Here is an 18,649-nt window from a genome sequence, read left to right as displayed (position 1 = left end):
TTTTTTTATGGATGGGTGCTTTTTATTTCACTTCTTTGGGACTGAAGCACTGCAACACCCGCTGACTGCAATGGTAGAGCTTGAACAATTTTTAATATAACTTCAACTGGATTTGTCTGAAAGAAGAAAGTCATATACACCTAGGATGCCTCTGGGGTGAGTAAAACACAGCCTAATTTTCATTTTTGGGTGAACTAACCCTTTAAGCCTACTTTTCTGGTCTTACCTTCTTGAGTCTGAGGATTCCCTCCTGAGTCTGAGCATCAGTGACAATCTCAAAGATATCCCTCTCGTCTCCACCTATGATGCTGTAAGTTGATTTAGCATTTTGCCCGATGTCTCTGTCATTCGCTTTTACTCTTCCTCCAGGCTTCCCGATGCCAAGATCCTCAGGAATAGTGAACTCATAAGAGCCTTTAGAGATAAGGTACAAGAACGGAGAAGATCTGGTCTGTCAGGTGACAAATAGCACTCAGAGAAACGATATTTTAAAAAGAAATATAAATTTGGGTAAGACTTTACAATAAGGTTCCATTTGTTAACTATATTTAATGCATTGACTAACAATGAGCAATTTGTTACAGCATTTATTAATATTTGTTAACATTAGATAATAATAATACAGCTGTTCATTGTAAGTCCATGTTAGCTCAGGTCCATTAAAAAACATTAATAGATAGAACTTTTTTTTTTTTTTTTTAAATAATATATTAGTAGATGTTGAAATGAACATGAACTAATATTAATAAATACTTTGGAATTATTTTTCATTGCTAGTTTATGTTGACTAATATAGTTAACTAATGTTAATAAGTGGAACCTTATTGTAATGTGTTACCAACATGTTTGATAATGTAAATTGTCAATTTTGATTTATTAATGCATCCTTGCTGAATAAAAGTATTAATTTCTTTAAAAATAAATCTAACTGACCCCAAACTTCTGAACTGTAGCATAATTAATTTAATATAGTTAATAATAAAGGGTCTCTCTTACCCTTTGTGAACTTTGGTGGGTTATCGTTGATATCGGTTAGCGTGACTGTCACAGTGGTGGTTCCTGACAATCCGCCCATGTGACCCCCCATGTCTTTTGCTTGAATGACAACAAGATACTCTTCCCTCATCTCACGATCCATCCCTGCCAGAGCCACCCTAATGACTGCTATAACAAGAACAATAAATACAGTAATTGGCATATAACCAATTGATATTACAAAGAAAATAATGCATTAAAAAGAATCTCTCATTTAATTATTTTTGATATGAAAAATAAATACATAAGAATATGCTATATTTTCAAAATGAACATGGTCTATAGACAAACATTCCATTGTACATTCTGAGGTTTGCAGTTTGCAAAATCTGTTAGCTCTTCCCTTGTCCTTGACAGTGACACCCTGACCAGCTTAGTGTGTGTCACGCATTGCCTGTGCTGCTTTCATTTGGCATTGCAAATTCACTTGTTTGTTTGCTGAGGACTTGTCCCAGCACCTCGAGTCATTTATATTCCGACTGAATGTGAATTACGCTGCCTGTCTCTTATAATCTTTAATACTGTATGCACCATCATTGACTTTTTTTTTTTGTTTGTTTAGAATATATTACTAAATATTTCCTAAAAGCATCCAAAGCAATTTTTCCTATTTCTTGTATTTGTTTTGCACAGTTTCTTTGGCTGTAGATTGAGTTCCCCATCATTTAACACTATCCTTTCATCTTTACCCCAGACGTGTCGCCCAATTCACACTGCGATCATGATTTTTACCATTGTGGAGGCGATTCCCACTGCAATTTGCAAGCCTTATGATGTTATGGTGTGCGGGAAATCCTGGGAAATCACCATCATCCTGATGAAGTCACTTGGGGAACTGACAAAACATCTGAATAAATATGCTACGCGGTTTCTGTTTTTTTTTTTCTGTTTTTTTTTTACAATGATCTGAATGACTGAGAATCTTCATAGACCGTTAATCTTATACAATCAATCAGGTTTTTTTGTGAAAAAAAATAAAATAAACGGAAACGCTAAGAAGCAACTATGTTAAAGAGATTGGCAAATAATAGAAGAAAAGAACTAAGGAAACAAATGCATTCTACAGGAAGAAAGGTAAGTGTGTTGTAGGGCCAGCTCCGGTTCCATTACGCATGAATAATTCACAGCGTGCATGCATGCATTGTCTGCTAGACTTTTTTTTTTTTTGCTGCACTTACACGTGTTTGTTTCTTGTTCTGTCATGGAGACCAACAGACCACAATAATTTCAGTGAACTAAGGAGGTGCATTTTGAGAGGTGAAGTGCTCTGATTGTCAATAGGAATACGGAGATGCAGGCCACCCTGAGTGCTGGATGCAGCTGTGTGTGTGTGCCATATGCGGTTCAACACTGAATCTGATGCACACTGCAATACTCATTCAATTGTCATCCTGATTTATCATTATCTATTTAAATGAATTCCTGATGATCACAGAAGCAAGGCAACACAAACATTAATTTCCATAGGTATTTGGAGATTTACTTTCCTTTCATTTATTTATTTTTGCAAGCCATTAACCAAGTAATGAATTGGTGCATGATGTTTACTTATTTATCAAGTGTGTCTCATTTCCTACGAGGTGTTGGGTGTTTCAAATGGTTTCTAATGGTTGTTTTCCCTTTACCTCTTATTTTTCATTAGCATTCATTAAAACATCTGGCTCACTTGAATAAGCCATCTGCATGTGTTCAGCAATCACACAAACCACGCACGCGGCACCTCAATTTGGGCTTTCGCACCTTCTCTCGACCATTTGCATTCTTAGACAAAGCTGACAGTGAGTGATTGAAATGCATGGGGTTATGAAGTGCACAAGGTGTTCTCATAAGAAAACAAGTACTGATATTTAAAGTCTGTTCATTTATTATGCACATACAATTTGGACATATATAGGACTTGTTTATTGTCTGCTGTTTTTCCAAATTACGCACTGTTCATTTCCATCTCATTGCTTATTAATGTAAATTCACCATTATTTAATAATGTTGCTTACAGACACACTGTTAACAAGTCAGCTGAAAATGCAATTAGGGAAAAGAAACAAAGTCAAGGTTGAAAAGGAAGCAGAATGCAGATGGAATTCAAAGATAGCCCTGTCATTTAAATCAGAAGCCGCAAATTGCTTTGAACAGAACAAAATCAGCATCTGCATGTGTCCTTCAGGTAAAATTATCTTGTTTATTTGGTCTTTCTCTACTATTTATTTCCTGCGTCCAATAATGATGATCATAATAACAATGATTATAATAATAATACATGGTCTAACACCTAAAACTCGTCTTGGTACACGAAGGGACATTCATCTTACACCTATTTCTAGGCATAATAATAAGGTTGTTGAATCATTTGAATGATACATGACCATCTGGACAATGTGGATTGATTAACTTACCAGTGGTTTGGTCGATGGAGAAATAAGGTTGGCCCTCCAGAATGCTGTAGACCAGTCTGGCACTGTTTCCATACACTGGATCGTCCGCATCAGTTGCAGTTAGTCTTGTTACTGATGTACCTGTGGAGCAGAAGAGAAAACAATCATCTTCAATAAACAAAAATGACTTGCAATGAACAAATAGATCAATTATTTCCATTTACCGCACCACTGTTTCCACGTTCTGAACTTGTTTTCTTTGAGAACAAATATTTTGTTCTCTCCCTACCGATGTTTCAACAATACCTCTGGCCATGGTGTAAGAGCTTCTCTGGAATAAACTCATAAAAGTGTTTTTTTTTTTTTTGTTCAGATGTGCACAAGCGCTCGTTCACGCTGTGAGACTTCCACGATGAAAAAACAACACTGCTCCAGGCCTTAACAAGATCAAAACGAAGAAAGTCAGACAAACAAACAATCCATGCTGCTCTCCTAACCTCCTCTTCATTAACCCATGGCTTGGATGAATTGAGAAGAAAGAGGAAAAATTAGAAGCACAAAAATAGAGAGACACACAAAAGAGAGTGAGTGTGGGAGAGAAACTGAGACGCTAATGCTAAACAGCTCACTGACAGTGCAGATGGTGTGGTAATTGTTTGTAAAGCATGTTCCACAGCACTCTGACAGCTTGGTAAGCGTCTGACCAGAAACTGTGCCTGTGCTGCAGCTACAGGTATCTGGAGTTGTCGGAAACAGCATGAAAAACATTCACTGTGAGGGCTGGTTATGTGCACGGCTTGATTTAGGCCGAAGTGAAGGTGCATCACTACATCTCCCTGAAGCAACACATGTGAAGCCCTCACGACTCGACTCCACTGAGAAATATGAGGTACCAAGACTGTCCTTGAGAGATAGCGGCAAAAAAAAAAAAAAGCAAATGTTGAAAAATACTTAAGACTAGGGATTAAACGATTGGGATCGCACAATATGGATTTTTTGACGACAGATGTCGATGTCTTAGAGAGCCATTTGGACATACGATATCACACTATTACATTTAAGTATAGTACATAGCACATGCTGCAATTAATTACATAACATCTAAACATGAAAAATTAATTTCAAAATCAATTAGTATGAAAAAAAAAATGTACTTGATGGGAAAATAAACCTGCAAAATAAAAATATTTATACTTTAGATAGCAACTTGATTGTGTAGTCCTATATTATAGGATATTATTATTATTATTATTATTATTATTATCAACAAAAAATAAACATGTTAAAAACATGACTAAAAAGGAAGTAAACAAGGTAACCTACAGTAATCTGTTAAGTCTGTGTGCATTGGAAATCATATTTTCTCAAAAAATATATATATTTTACATACAATACACAGTGAATATGACATGAATATGTAATAGCAGCCCACTGGATATAGTGCATCATAGTTTGAAATCAAGGTCTTAAATATTGTCAATTCTCTCTGCATCCAATTTGCACAGATGGACTGTCATGCACAGAGTACACACGTTTTATGCAGGCTACAATGCACACTTCAGAAGATCAGAAAAACAGCTGGATTTGCAAGGTTTGTGAAATTGAATATTGACGCTATAAAGCTTTTTCACCGTTTATTTTTTTCCCCACTTTTCTGTTTAATAATGTAAACTAATGAAGGCTGATAATGGGATCCTGTCCCACCTCTGATGCTTATCAGCCAAACAGAAAACAAACAAACAAGTAAAACAAATAATAATAATAATAATAATAATTAAAAATAAAAAAAGTAAATAATTAAAGTTACACTATGTAACTTGTGGCGCTCTAGTGGTTAATAAACAAAAACACAGTTTAAAAGATGGATTCATGATGTACTCGCTCATTATATAAATTATGTACATTTTGAACAAAAAAAATTACATAGTTTACCTTTAAATAATTCATTAAACTATACCACAATATACCACCGATACTGATAAAATGATAAATATGTTCATGTTATGGATGATAATAACTGAAATAAAGACTCAAACTAAAATGAATACTTTTCATGCTACACGTGACAACTTCTACCAGTGGACAGAGATGTATGTGTGACAGAAAGTTTGTGTCAGACACATTAAGACCCAAATTTGATGAGGTGTCTGAGCTTTTCTCAATGACTGATGACTGTTAGTTTACGTCCTTGAGTGCGTACGTATGCGGATGATACGTGTGAAACATGACCAGGGAAATATGAACCATTCACCCCACAGGATATCTCTTACTTGACATGCACTACTTCCTTTCACTCAGCAGGATCTTGACATAGTGTACTGTGTTATCAAATGCTTTAATTACATTACCCATGAATGTCAGTGTTTGTGTTCTCAGAATGCATGTGTATGTAGATGGCACAATAGTCTCCTTATCGCAATCCCAAACGCTGCTAACAGTATATGATCTCTTTCTCTGTATGGCCCTGGGGAGGTACTCTATGGCTCCCTTTGCGTAAGACAGCTGATTCATGTTTAGATAAAAGCAATCCCTTTATCTTTATCTAGGACTGGAATATTTATCTTTATTTACTCAGTGTTTCCTCTCAAAGCTGCCTTAGCGGCAGAGAGATTCATAGAGACATTACTGTTGACTTGTGGAGCTCTGAAAGCTGCTTGATACCGCAGTTGTCTCTTCCTCTTGCTACTTTGTACCGGACAGCTGTTAAAAAACTCAAAGTAGGAACATCAAGCGTACCTTCCGAACAGGCACGTACAGTCTTTAATCTGTTTTACCACTATAGAGCGGCAGTGGCAGCCAGGGGCGGATTGGCCATCTGGCAATTCTGGCAAATGCCAGAGGGGCCGGACCATTTTGTTTAATGTGGGCCGGTCAGATTTTTTCTAAATATATATAAATAAAATAGTTTTTACGGGCCAACAGCTCATATGACGGGTTTTTATTGCTTGCATGATTTCTCTATGGTTATAATAAAAATAATGTTAATAATAAATAAATGTTAAGCATTTGGCCCAGTCGGCAACGGCTGGCCGCCTGGTCCCGAGATGGGCCGACTGAACCGTTCAGTCAAAATCAAGCACGTCATCAGAGAGATTGCAACAGCCTGGTCCCGAGATGGGCCGACCGAACCGTTCAGTCAAAATCAAGCACGTCATCAGAGAGATTGCAACACGAGCTAATTTTCAGTAAAAGCTAGATAATGGACCGTAAAAAAGGAAAGGCGGTGCAGAAAAACTTTGAGAAAAAAAAGGGCTTAAGTCCGACGCTGCTAAATGTGTAAAATGAACCAAACTCTTTTCAAAAGGTTTAAATTCGGCTGCTGCAGCGGAGCACAGTTAGTGCAGCAGAGGTAAGAAGAAAACAGAAAATACAGCTAGCACAAGTCATTTTCACACTACTTCTGCCAGTTAGCTCCTGTTTTTTGTTTTTTGACATTAGCCTACATTGTATTAAACAGTTGTAAGCTTAGCGTAGAATCCCAGTATATTTTAAAATGTCATTGCTTCGTGATAATTGGTTAAGTGTTAACGAGCTTGTTACTGAATTACATGACTGAAATATAAGCAGATAAAGTGGGATTTAGGGTAAAAACTGATGTAGGCTACTTGCAATATAGTCTAACACATCAAAAACCTATAGCAATAGCCAGTACTATAGACATTTGTAGTGAACTTTACTTTGAATATGTAGATAGTCATATATTAAAATAAAACATTGAGCACGCATACAGTACATAAGTTTACAGTATGCAATTAATCCTTAGGTAGGGTGGACTGCAGAGTCAAGTGTCATGGAGGTAGGAAGACACAATGAGAGAGACACACCCTGATACAGATGCTGCCAGTTTCTTAATAATGTGGCTCTAATTAACTATTAATTAATTCTTAGGATAGGAGGAACCTGTGCATGTATGTCACACACACACACACACACACACACACACACACACACAGAGAGAGAGAGAGATCACACTCACACACATACTTTACATCACACACACACACACACACACACACACATGCACATGCAACACATACTAGAAACACTTCAGCATACTTTAATTCTCAAATAATTGTAAGGATTTACAGCTGATACTATTTATAGTTTTTGATATATATTCTATTCCCTTTTGTGCTATTATTACTTGTTTGTATTCATGTGTATTCCAATGTTGAGAGCAGTCAGTGAGAAGATATTTAGCTGTAATGTTTACATCCTATACTGTGTTCATTAACTAGGATGTTGTTGGAATCAGTACAGCCAGAGACCCCTGGTCTTCCAATACCAGTGCTGTGAGGAAGGATGCTACAGTAGGCCTAGCAGAGACAGGGAGGAGTATGGTAGAGGTAGGAAAAACCCAACAGACAGACGGTGACAACAAAGAACTACATACTGTAGAGAATGACAGTAACAGCAGACAAATGGCATAAACAGAAAGCACACAGACTCTACAACATCCTCAGATTCTTTTTCTTTTGTTTTTACTGTATGTGTAAATTTGTTATAAACGTGTGCTCTTTAAAAAGTAGTAAGCATTGTTTGCCAGACACATACATTAAATGTTTACATATCTGTTACATATATGGTACTGCTTATATTATTTCACCATCTGTACACATATGTAAGTAGTGAATGCGTGTGTCCGTGGGTGGGGCTGTGTTGATGTGGTAATGTGGGCCGGTGTGGCTACAGTGCCAGGGCTGAATTTTTGTCCCAGTCCGCCCCTGGTGGCAGCCTACATTCTGTTTTGCTGTGAGTAGGAGGCCAGCTGAAAACAATATAATGGAATTTTGTAATGAATGTTTTTACTTTGCAATGCATATAAAAGGATGAATGCTGCATTAATAAGTTTAATGACTTCCTTTTCTGGGAAAGAGCAATGGTGATAACACAGGACAACTATGGGCCAATGTGCTAATTGGCAAAGGTGTCTTTACATTATCTCCCTAGCTCTAGCAGCAAAAATATAAATAAATAAATGCATAAAAATAAAAATACACATACAGTTTTTTTTCACAGAATGCAGCTATGCAGCATATAGAATAAGGCCTAAAAAAGAGAAGACAACCATTCTGAAAAACTGGTGTCACTGAGGCATGAAATAGCTCCTTTCCCCCTCTTGTGCAGAAGTGAAATTTGCCTCTCCTCCTCTGATAAAAAGATTGAGGGATTAGAGGATCCTTCCACTGGCTGAGCTCCAAATCAGTACAGATTAGCCTGTCCTCGCAATGCATTGCACCGCAAAGTCCGAGACTCGTGGGTACTGGCTGGTGACACCCTTGGGTGGTGGACACTTGCTGAAACTTGATTTCAAAACTTTATCTTCTATCTACTGGTGCTATAACATATAATAGTAATTATTATTATTATTATAATTTATTTTTTTTTTTTTAAGTAGTATGAAACTTTATAAGGGTCCCTGACAAACCTATAAAGAGTTGTGATCGCGTTGACCCAGTCAGAAATGATACCTAGCTTGCTTGATGCAATTCCGCAGCACATTAATCTAAATATTATGACATTCCTTCCATCGCATTTGGGAAATCAAGGGTGCTTCATTGCCTTTCCAGCCATGGGAGTTGTTCAAGGATCTCAAACAGAACAGCCATAAAAATCGTATTTGTGTCTGGAGAAATGTCAACTGCATGCTTGAAACACTGCACCAGGGCATTGGGCGTAATGAAAAAATAAAGGGAAACTGCTCTTTGTACTTACTGCATACATGGATGCAGTGAAAGACAATCAATACCAAACCTCCTTATGAACTGAGCTTTGGGTGGGCGGTGGATAAACACTGAAGTGTAGTATTGTCAACTGCATCATGGCAGAGATTTGGGAGGCCAGGATTGTCTTCAACCTGCTCTCATAAAAATACGTACCTCTGGGCACTTTTCTGCAACACCGTTTTTACATACCTTACTGCACGTTTCCACACATTTTCAAACAAAAATGTCCACTGAGTGGCGCTAAAACACGGGTTCAATATGTGAACCCTGGCACGTTTTTATTACGTTGATATAGGTACGTATTGCAGTGTTTTTATTACGTTGCTTCAGGTATGTATTGCGGCGGTTCAGAATTCAAATATCCGGGGACTGTCGCTAAAAGTTAATGCTCTATCGTGTTGGAAATATGCCCTACACCAAACCCAACCCTAAACCTACCCGATAGTGTTAACAAATGCAAAACTGATATAAAAACACATTTGTTGATGCAACCGTGCCATTTGAACTTCCTTATATGCAGATTTGAACCATTTTGTCGAACTGGTCGCTTAAATTTAATGCTCTATCGTGTTGGAAATATGCCCTACACCAAACCCAACCCTAAACCTACCCGATAGTGTTAACAAATGCAAAACTGATATAAAAACACATTTGTTGATGCAACCGTGCCATTTGAACTTCCTTATATGCAGATTTGAACCATTTTGTCGAACTGTAGTTACACGGGATTCGATCCGGAGCGCCTCTCAAGTACGTCTCCGTACTCCATGGGCTACCGAAGAAACCTACCGTCTATGAAAACCCATAGATACGAAGCGGGATATGTGCGATGCTAACATTCAAAAGCATCAGTTTTCAAATCTCCCAGCATATTAAAATTGTGTTGTAGTCATAACATAATATTCTTCAAGAAATTGTGCGAAAATTACACTTTATTAATCAAAACTGTAAATTTGTGTGAAAAGAAATAAATGGTGTCAGAGTTTTACTGCCTCTAGTGTTCATTTATTTTGGAAACTGCAGTGATATATACTTATTGGTATGTATTTTGCGTCTCGCGAAAAACTGCCCCCAGGTACGTTTTTGCCATGAGACCAGGTAGATTGTCTTTGTTAGATAGGTGTCCATGCACCACGAACTCTGAGACGAGTCACCCTTCCTTGCTTGACTGGGATTACATGTATATTCATGAATCCACAGAGGAATATGGGGGAAAGCATCACCCTGAGCAGGCCACTGCATGTCCCCGGGCCAGGCCACTTCCAAGCTGTTTACATCTCAGTGCTTTTGCTCCTGTAGCCCTGGGCCATGCTGTGCTTCTCTGTGGTTGTGTCTGCGGTGGCATCATTATCCACTGGCATATCCACAGTAACTTTAACATGATCACACTCTGTGCCAGCAGTTTCCGAATGGTGTGAATCAATTCGAAGCAGGAAAATGATATTATACTTGTCAGGTCATTTCATTCTGTTGAGTGAAGATCTTCAAATGTTGTGGTCTCCACATGAAATAGCTAAAAGCACGCATATAGCATTATCTGGGATTTAGCTGTGACTGAATATTCTGAATAATAAATGATAAGGAGTTTACTGCAACTAAATGAGAATATGCCAAGCACTGTTGTAGCTCTGTTGCTAACGCTAACTTTGCTAAATAATATTCAATAATTGGCAGGAGTCTGTATGACAAAATCAGCATATACTGAACAAATTATTCAAATCACTGCACAAGGGATAGTCTGTTGTTATTAACTCACCCTTTTCAACCCTTGTCATTTTGTCATTACAACTTACTTTCTTTTTTGGAAAACAATACTTTGGATATTTTGGAACAACTTTTGGAACCAAACAACATTGGAGCCCATTGACTTTGATAGTATGGACAAACACGAGCATGCATAATTTACAATCTGATGCAACATAGAAAGAAGCACTGGTATAACATTTTTCCCTTGTCCACTTAGACAAGAAGAAATTGCCTGACCAATATGTAAAGCAGACAATAATTTTGGGAGAGGTTTGTCTCAAATGAATTATGCCACAATAATAGACAGGCACAGACACAAACTATTATTCAGAAAGCACAGACACAATTGCATGTACTGTATAGCCTACTATGTCCATCACAAAATACAGACTATTTAACAGATGTAGCTCAGAAAGCAAAACAGAATGTACAAGTCTGCTTTTGCATATCCAGTTAACTAAACGAAATCTGACACCCTGGCAGATTCAGTGATAACTTCATCCTCCAACACTCATTGTACCCTGGTACCTTGTAAACATGACTTTGTTTCCAGGCGGAAACAAACAAACAGACAAACACCTGTTTGGCCTTACTCCAGAAAATTCAGCCAATCAGATTAGAGCTTTCCAGTTTTGTGAGCATCAGACAGTCAGTGAATGCATGTTGGAGGTCCATAGGCGTGCTGTCTGAGACTGATACTATCAGGAACTGAATGTGACTAGCTGGCAAGAGCCCATGTCGGTCTTTAGAGGTTTCTTGTCTTTGATTTGAGTACTTGGAATGCAGTCACACACCAACATAGGGACCTCTGGCCAATATCTAGCTGATCAATAAACACAGAGTCCTCATAGACCCTTAAAAATTTAAATTGCATATGTTTCATGCCGTACTTTTCCCATATACACAGAAATTCTTCACGGTTTCTATCATTTCAAAGCAATGTCAGGCAATGAAATCTGGGATAACAAGTGATTATGTGGCTTAAATGGGCTTGTTTTGAGTGTGCAGCTGAGCTAGGCAGGAGCCGTGGCTAGAAAAATGGGTATCCCATCATGGTACCACTCAGCTACCTGCTGAAAGCTATTTACTCATGTCATCTGCCGAATCCATGGCATCTGGAATAGCAACACAATTGGAACTTTCAGAACAAAAATGGCTTCAGAGTTTTCTGGTGTCATTCTCATTCTAGAAGATATAGTCAATGACATAATGTTACTATGCAACAAAAATAGCAATCCACTACGGGAGCTGAACAGTAATGTGGTAAACAGGTCAAACATGTTACTGCTAAAATGCCACACTGACCAATCAGCATCCAGTACTACATCATTATAAAATATGCATTTCTGTGGGTACAAAATAAGCAAAATCATTGTAGATTGCACTTGCAAAACAATAACAATGTGACTGTTATTACTGGTTTCTTTTAATTTTTCATTTTAATGGCCCCCCTGCCAGTGCGACCATCTGTAGAACATGGGGCACTAGTAGTCTGGAGCCCTGTTAATTATTATTCAATTATTCTGATTTTAATACACCATGTTAAAAGGACATCATTTTGGGAAAAGATTATAAAGAGCCAAAGAGTCAGTTTGACCCGAAATGGAATGTGAGCGTTAGAGTAACAGACCCATGCTAGCAGCTGGAGCGATGGGAGTCAAGTTGACCCTCGTGATTGAAATGCATAGGTCAGACATGTATAACAGCCTTGAAGGCTCTCATCAAAGAGCCATCATTCTCCTCAAATTGCGGCCTAAACCAACCGGCAGGGATAATAGGCTAGGCTTATAACAGTGAATCACGGTACAGCAGGCAAGTCAAAATGTCCACTAGAGTCCGCTGAAACATTCTGGATTGAGGCCAATTTACGCTCATAACAGCATTGCTTGTCTCGTTGTCGATACAGGTGGACGTTTACGACAAATGCTAAAAGCTATCAGCAGGAGAAGGATATCAAGGTGTGTGCTCCCCCGCCTGTCATATGGAAGGGTGTAATTTTCTGGCCGCCACTCTTTTCTGCATGATTTACAGCTGGAGGTATAATTGAAAAGGGTGTTTCCTCTGTGTTGTTTATCAAGGGACATGAATGTTGCTGAGAGGCTTAGTGAGGGATACTAGCACTGCGTCCACCTGATCTGTCCTCATATCGGATGTTCATTCACATTCACTCTCAAAACATTGTATTTTGTGAAGGTGACATACTGCATTCTGTTTATCATGTGGCAGCTAAAGGAATGACCATTTGCTTAAATGGCCAGTGAGGAAGACATGAGAGACTCTACTTATGGCTGTCAACGTTTTTAAATCTGCTCCTGCATGGAAAAGAGGCCTGAGGCTGATGTAGTATAAGTGACCATCGCTTTGGTGCCACAATTAATGGCCACTGATGAGACAGCAAGACAACCAACACTTAACACAACATGCTACCAGCCTGGGGTGAGTTAATGTGGCAGCGAGAAAAAAAGCACTTGTGTAACATGGTTGCTTAAGTGCAGTCCTTGGCAAGCTGTTTACAAGAACCACAGGAACAAAACAATTAAGAGTGTCCTTTGCTTGCTGCTGATGGCTTTGACATATGCAGCCATTTTGAAGTGGCATGTCATTGATTTATTTTAATTAGTTCTTAGGAAATGTGTACAGGATTTGTGGAGGATGATGTCAAGTAAATTCTAGACAAATTGCTACACTACACATATTTAATTGTCACCTAGATAGTCACAACTAAGTGAAACAAGAGTAAGTTATAAGTTACACTGAGAGGAACAATAAGTCAAGAGGACAATGTGAGGGTGAATCTTTTTTCCATGTTCCAAGCAATGTTTGTAATAAACAAGTCGAATAAAAATAAAGTTTATCTAGTTGAAATGGAAATATATAACAAGTGAGACATGAGACCTGTCAGAATTGTGGCATGTGCTGTCAAATCATAAAAATAACGCCACAGAAGATCTGCCTGGAGTTCTGCTCTCTTCTGTTTCATTCTGACTTAGAAAAAAAAAGCAAATGACAGAAAGGAAAGTAAACAATTCACATTCTGAAAAGTAAATACGACAAAATATTTCTAATTGCCATGCCTTTGTATACCTTGACCACGTCTATGATATTGCTGCACTATGCAGCAATACTTTTATTCAGCAAGGATGCATTAAACTGATCAAAGTGACAGTAAATACATTTATATTTTTACTATATCAAATAAACGAATGCTGTTCTTTTGAACTTTTAATTCATCAAAGAATCATGTAATATATATATATATATATATATATATATATAACAAAGGCCTCCTGTAGTGAATTGATGCGTTTTTGTAAGAAAAATAACCATATTTAAAACGTAATAATCATCTACATCTATATAATAATAATCACCGACATCTTACGTCATCCTCCTGGAGCTGCTTCCTTGTACAACTGGCGCAAGCTAGATTAAATTGATTATTACGTTTTAATAATGACTGCCATTAAACAGCTTGGAAGATCAAAGACAATTTTTAATATAACTCCGATTGGATTCATCTGAAAGAAGGGAGTCATATACGCCTAGGATGGCTTGAGGGTGAGTAAATAATGGGCTAATTTTCATTTTTGGGTGAACTAACCCTTTAAATGGCATTTTTAAAATGTATTATAATTTTATTTATTTATTGACTTACTTTTTGGAAAGTGTAAATACCATAAGCCATGCCATAAATGTGGTTAAAGGGAATATTTCTGCCCTTCCAGTTGGCTTGACGTACTGGGTGTTTTCCAGCTCCATTTTTGGCTGTGTCTAGAGTGAGATAAGTATTGAAGCACTCAGGAGAATAAATGACACATCGAAGTGATTGTGATCATCACAAAGCACGCCGGCCAAGTCTGCTCCCCCTCACCAGAAAAAGTGAAAAGAGGAAAGGATAGGCGATAAACGGCAGCACTGAACAGGTGGGAGTGTACGTGTCTGTGTGTATGGTGTGAAGGTGAGGCAATGAGCTAACGTTATCTGTAATCTGCCTCTCCCGGGTCCTCACCGCCACACCTCGTTCTCGTTCCGAGTGGGTCCTAACAAGGAGGCTAAAGACTGCAGCCTCTAGCGTCAGTCGCTAGTGCGTCTCTTGAGATCAGGGGAGTGAGGTTTACCTGCACAGCACTTACTCGCTGGCCTCCGTTACACTGACTTCCTGTAAGCATGATGGGACCATCAAAGTTGACATATAACTATCACTGTGGTATAGAACACTCAGACAGCTATGAAAAGCATCACGGTCAAAGGAGTTGGGAGGACGTGGGAGTGGACGGAGGCATTGATCTCCCTGCCACGGTAACGGCGCCACCTCTGACATGACAATTGCACACGATAGGGACGCAATGATGGCTTCAGCTACACCCTGACTGGTAGTATGAGCCAAAAGGGAATCACACAAACCAAACCTTTGGCCTCAGGCAAAATAGCCTGGGCGAGAAGGGCTAACACATTTGCTGAGAACTTCTGAAAGGTAAGACCAAGCCCGGTGAACGTGACTGGTGAGTAAATGTTTCAGTCAGCCATAGGAAGCACTCCTAGTGCCTTCTGACAGCAATCCATCAAAAGGAACACACATACTCTCATATACACCAGTATACGCACCTGCACACGCATATACCTAGAGGGATTTGTTAAAATAAATGATGGATAAAAAGAAAGGAAAAGCAGAAAGAAAGCAAATGGGGTTTCTTAAGTATCTGATCAAGTGTGGCATTTAAAAAAAGGTTTCTCTACATCATAGGTGCTTCCAATTAGCCAGGAGACCTGATGTGACACCGCAGTTCTTGTAAGAGCCCAACATAAGTGATGTCAAAGATTGTGATAGACCCATAGAAATCTGAATTATTTAACAAAACCAAATGATGCAACTGGTTTAACCACCAAAACCTGTTTGTAAATGTTTGAGTGCAACTATTTGGGACACTATGGGGGAGATAATAGTGCTTCTCATATGTGGAGGAGATGTTCACTGGAGCAGAGGCCTGCTTTAATGGGCCGGTCCCCTGTGAGAGCCACAAAGACTCCATGCAGCAGAGATTTACTGTTTGATCTCTCCATCTTATCTGTTTCTTTTTCAAATGACCTTGCAGTGCAGATTTTTATGCCCAGCCTTTTATTCTGAGCCATGATTGGATGCTCCTCTAAGCTTAGATCTGCGCAGCGTGATGGATGTGTTTCCCTCACATTTATGTCCTCCCCCAACCCAGACAGCCACCAATGAATCTTCTGTGGTGCGACCCCTGCAAGAAGACCTTTCATGAAGACCTTTCCTCAAACGCCTTTTTTCTGGACACATCATCCCGGTTAGCCCAAGCAACACAAAGGCGTTTGGGCTCTTGGTGTCCTTCGCTTGAAAAGCATATATGTAACGGCACTATGAGAGGGCTTGATCAGATGCTTCTCTGTGGTTATGCATTTACTCTGAATACTGAAGCATTTGCATATGCACTCATGCATTTACTCGCTCATTCGAAGTCTATAGACTAATAAAAGCACTATAAAGAGCAGATAAAACCACATTGCCCACAGGATGTAATCAGCGCTTTTAATTTGGGAGGGCAATACTGAATACTGAATGCCTATGGGAAGTGCATACTGCTGCTATGCTGCTGCCTAATAATGTGCATAGAGACAGAGACAGGCAGAGGATACAGTGGATTCATTGTCATACTAGGAAGATGATGGAAATTAAGAGTAAAACACAGAGAAAAGTAGAAATAGAAACACAATGAAATGAGTTCCTAGGGTGAGGAGTGAAAGAGAAAGCCTTGACACAACATTAAATATCCACACTGTGTCTCTTGCATAATTAATAGATGAAGGAGATTTTGAACAGAGGGCCGTCTGTGAGAAAGCGGCCAGGCATCATATCAGATATAAATAAGCAGTGCCAAAGGCAAGAGTGTAGATTAGAACACTCAAGCATTCACCGGAATCTCAGCTGTCCTCTACTGAATGCTGCTCGTGTGCTGAAAACGGATCTATAGAGGTACAGCAATTCACAGACAAATTAAAATAATTTTGAATTGTTTAAATATATACATGAATAAGAAATATTTATATCGAATTAAATAATGAATATTTATAATATTATAATTTAACACAGATAATCTAAATAATACATGATTCATTATTACAAGACATTTAGAGATCACAAATCAAATAAGCAATTTTGTGACCATGCAAACTTCGAAAATCACGTTTCCATTGTCCATGTTCTTTTTGTTCCACTTCAATTGTTATGCGAATAACATTTTGTCAAATCTGAAAAAATACAATATTTTTTTTTATGAAATGTCAACAATTATAAATATATAATTTATGAAAAATAAAATGTTGTAATCTATAATAAGTTACACTTTCCAAAAAAAGTGTAGAAACAATCACTCAGAAATTGCTAGTAAATTTCAAAAATTATTACAAAGAAACAGCAAGTAACACAAGGGTCTTCAACTGGGGGTCTGCAGCGACACTGCAGGTGCATCCGCCAATTAATGTTTGATCACAAATAATTTTTTGTAACAACAACTAAATCATGGGTAAAAAACACCACAACGTCCATTTTAAATATAAGCACCTTGAAACAAAAGCAAGAGCACCTTCAGTTGATACTGTAATGATATGATATTATTGGCGAAACAGATTTAGAAACTGCTCCATTGTGTTTGAGCTCTGGAGAGCGGGAAATGTTCCTATTTACAGCGTGTTTTTGCAGCGGTGAGAGATGTAGCCAATCAGACATGTTTGTTGATCTCTTGAATGCCAATCAAAGGTGTTTAAGTTAGAATCCACTCACTGCTCACAACGCCGGAGATTTTGTTCAGCGCTGAGTTAGGCTCGCTCTCACGAATCCTCTCTCATTAACAAACAATGACACAATGTAAGTAATAGATTCATTATGCAGTGTAGACAAATTAATTGATTTTAATGGAACGTTGTGAGATCGCGAACCGAGATGAGTGACAGCTTTTTAGTGATTGTAAAGTCGGCAGTCTTTCACACTTTCGACATCATATATATATATATATATATATATAATCCGTTGAATAAAAGTATTGTTTTTCATGTTGCTAAAAGGACCGACGGCCAATTACACGCTGCAAAGTTTTGGAAGTGACATCTACATATAACTGCGTGATCCACTTTGAAGCTGCAATGAACATAGTAATACTAGCATGGCACAAAAATATGGCATGTCAAAAAAATAAAAATAATCATATCAATATATATTTTCAATCCCATTCCAATTATTTGTAAAAAAAAAATTATGCCTTGTAAATAATCTTAAATGACTCACTGTACATTGCTATTCTTGTTATGGTGGATATGTTGCTTACATGTTACATCTGCACTTTATTAGAAAACCCTCACTAATTTCAGATACTCTGTGATTCGATTCTTAAATGTCCATCTCACTATAAAAGTAAAATATTAAGTTTAAGTAAACTTGAAGCTAAAGTTCAAGTAAATATTTATTTCTCCATCTGACATTAATTAAAATGTGACTTTTTAATAAACTTGTAGCTGAAGTTCAGGTTAATATAAATGCCCATATGACTAGTAAAATTAAAATGTATGACTCTGCAAATCCATTAAAATAATATACAACAACTAATGAACTGTGATTTTTATCACAACATGTTTTTTTATGATGCATAAATCTCAATTTTAACAAAAAAAGTAATATACAGTACAAGCAGTGATGCATGTGCAACAACAAAAATGTGCTCAGTTCAGATCTACCATCTTAACATAATATACATATAA

The 18,649-nt window shown here is 37.9% G+C and overlaps 1 protein-coding gene across 1 annotated transcript in view; it reads right to left on the bottom strand.

The window, feature by feature from the left end:
- cdh8 (cadherin 8) overlaps positions 1-18,649 on the bottom strand; it is a 91,964-nt gene that overhangs the window by 34,091 nt on the left and 39,224 nt on the right. The window contains exons 3-5 of the mRNA XM_016443057.1: positions 3,429-3,548; positions 997-1,164; positions 227-414 (exon numbers count right to left, since the gene is read on the bottom strand). Coding sequence (XP_016298543.1) covers positions 227-414; positions 997-1,164; positions 3,429-3,548 — 476 coding nt within the window. The remainder of the gene's footprint in view (positions 1-226; positions 415-996; positions 1,165-3,428; positions 3,549-18,649) is intronic.

This window comes from Sinocyclocheilus anshuiensis, unplaced genomic scaffold, assembly GCF_001515605.1.
Source record: "Sinocyclocheilus anshuiensis isolate Anshui unplaced genomic scaffold, SAMN03320099.WGS_v1.1 scaffold1281, whole genome shotgun sequence".
NCBI classification, from domain to species: domain Eukaryota; kingdom Metazoa; phylum Chordata; class Actinopteri; order Cypriniformes; family Cyprinidae; genus Sinocyclocheilus; species Sinocyclocheilus anshuiensis.
The sequence above is the reverse complement of the archived record's forward strand: the minus strand, read 5'-3'. Positions and strand labels throughout refer to the sequence as shown.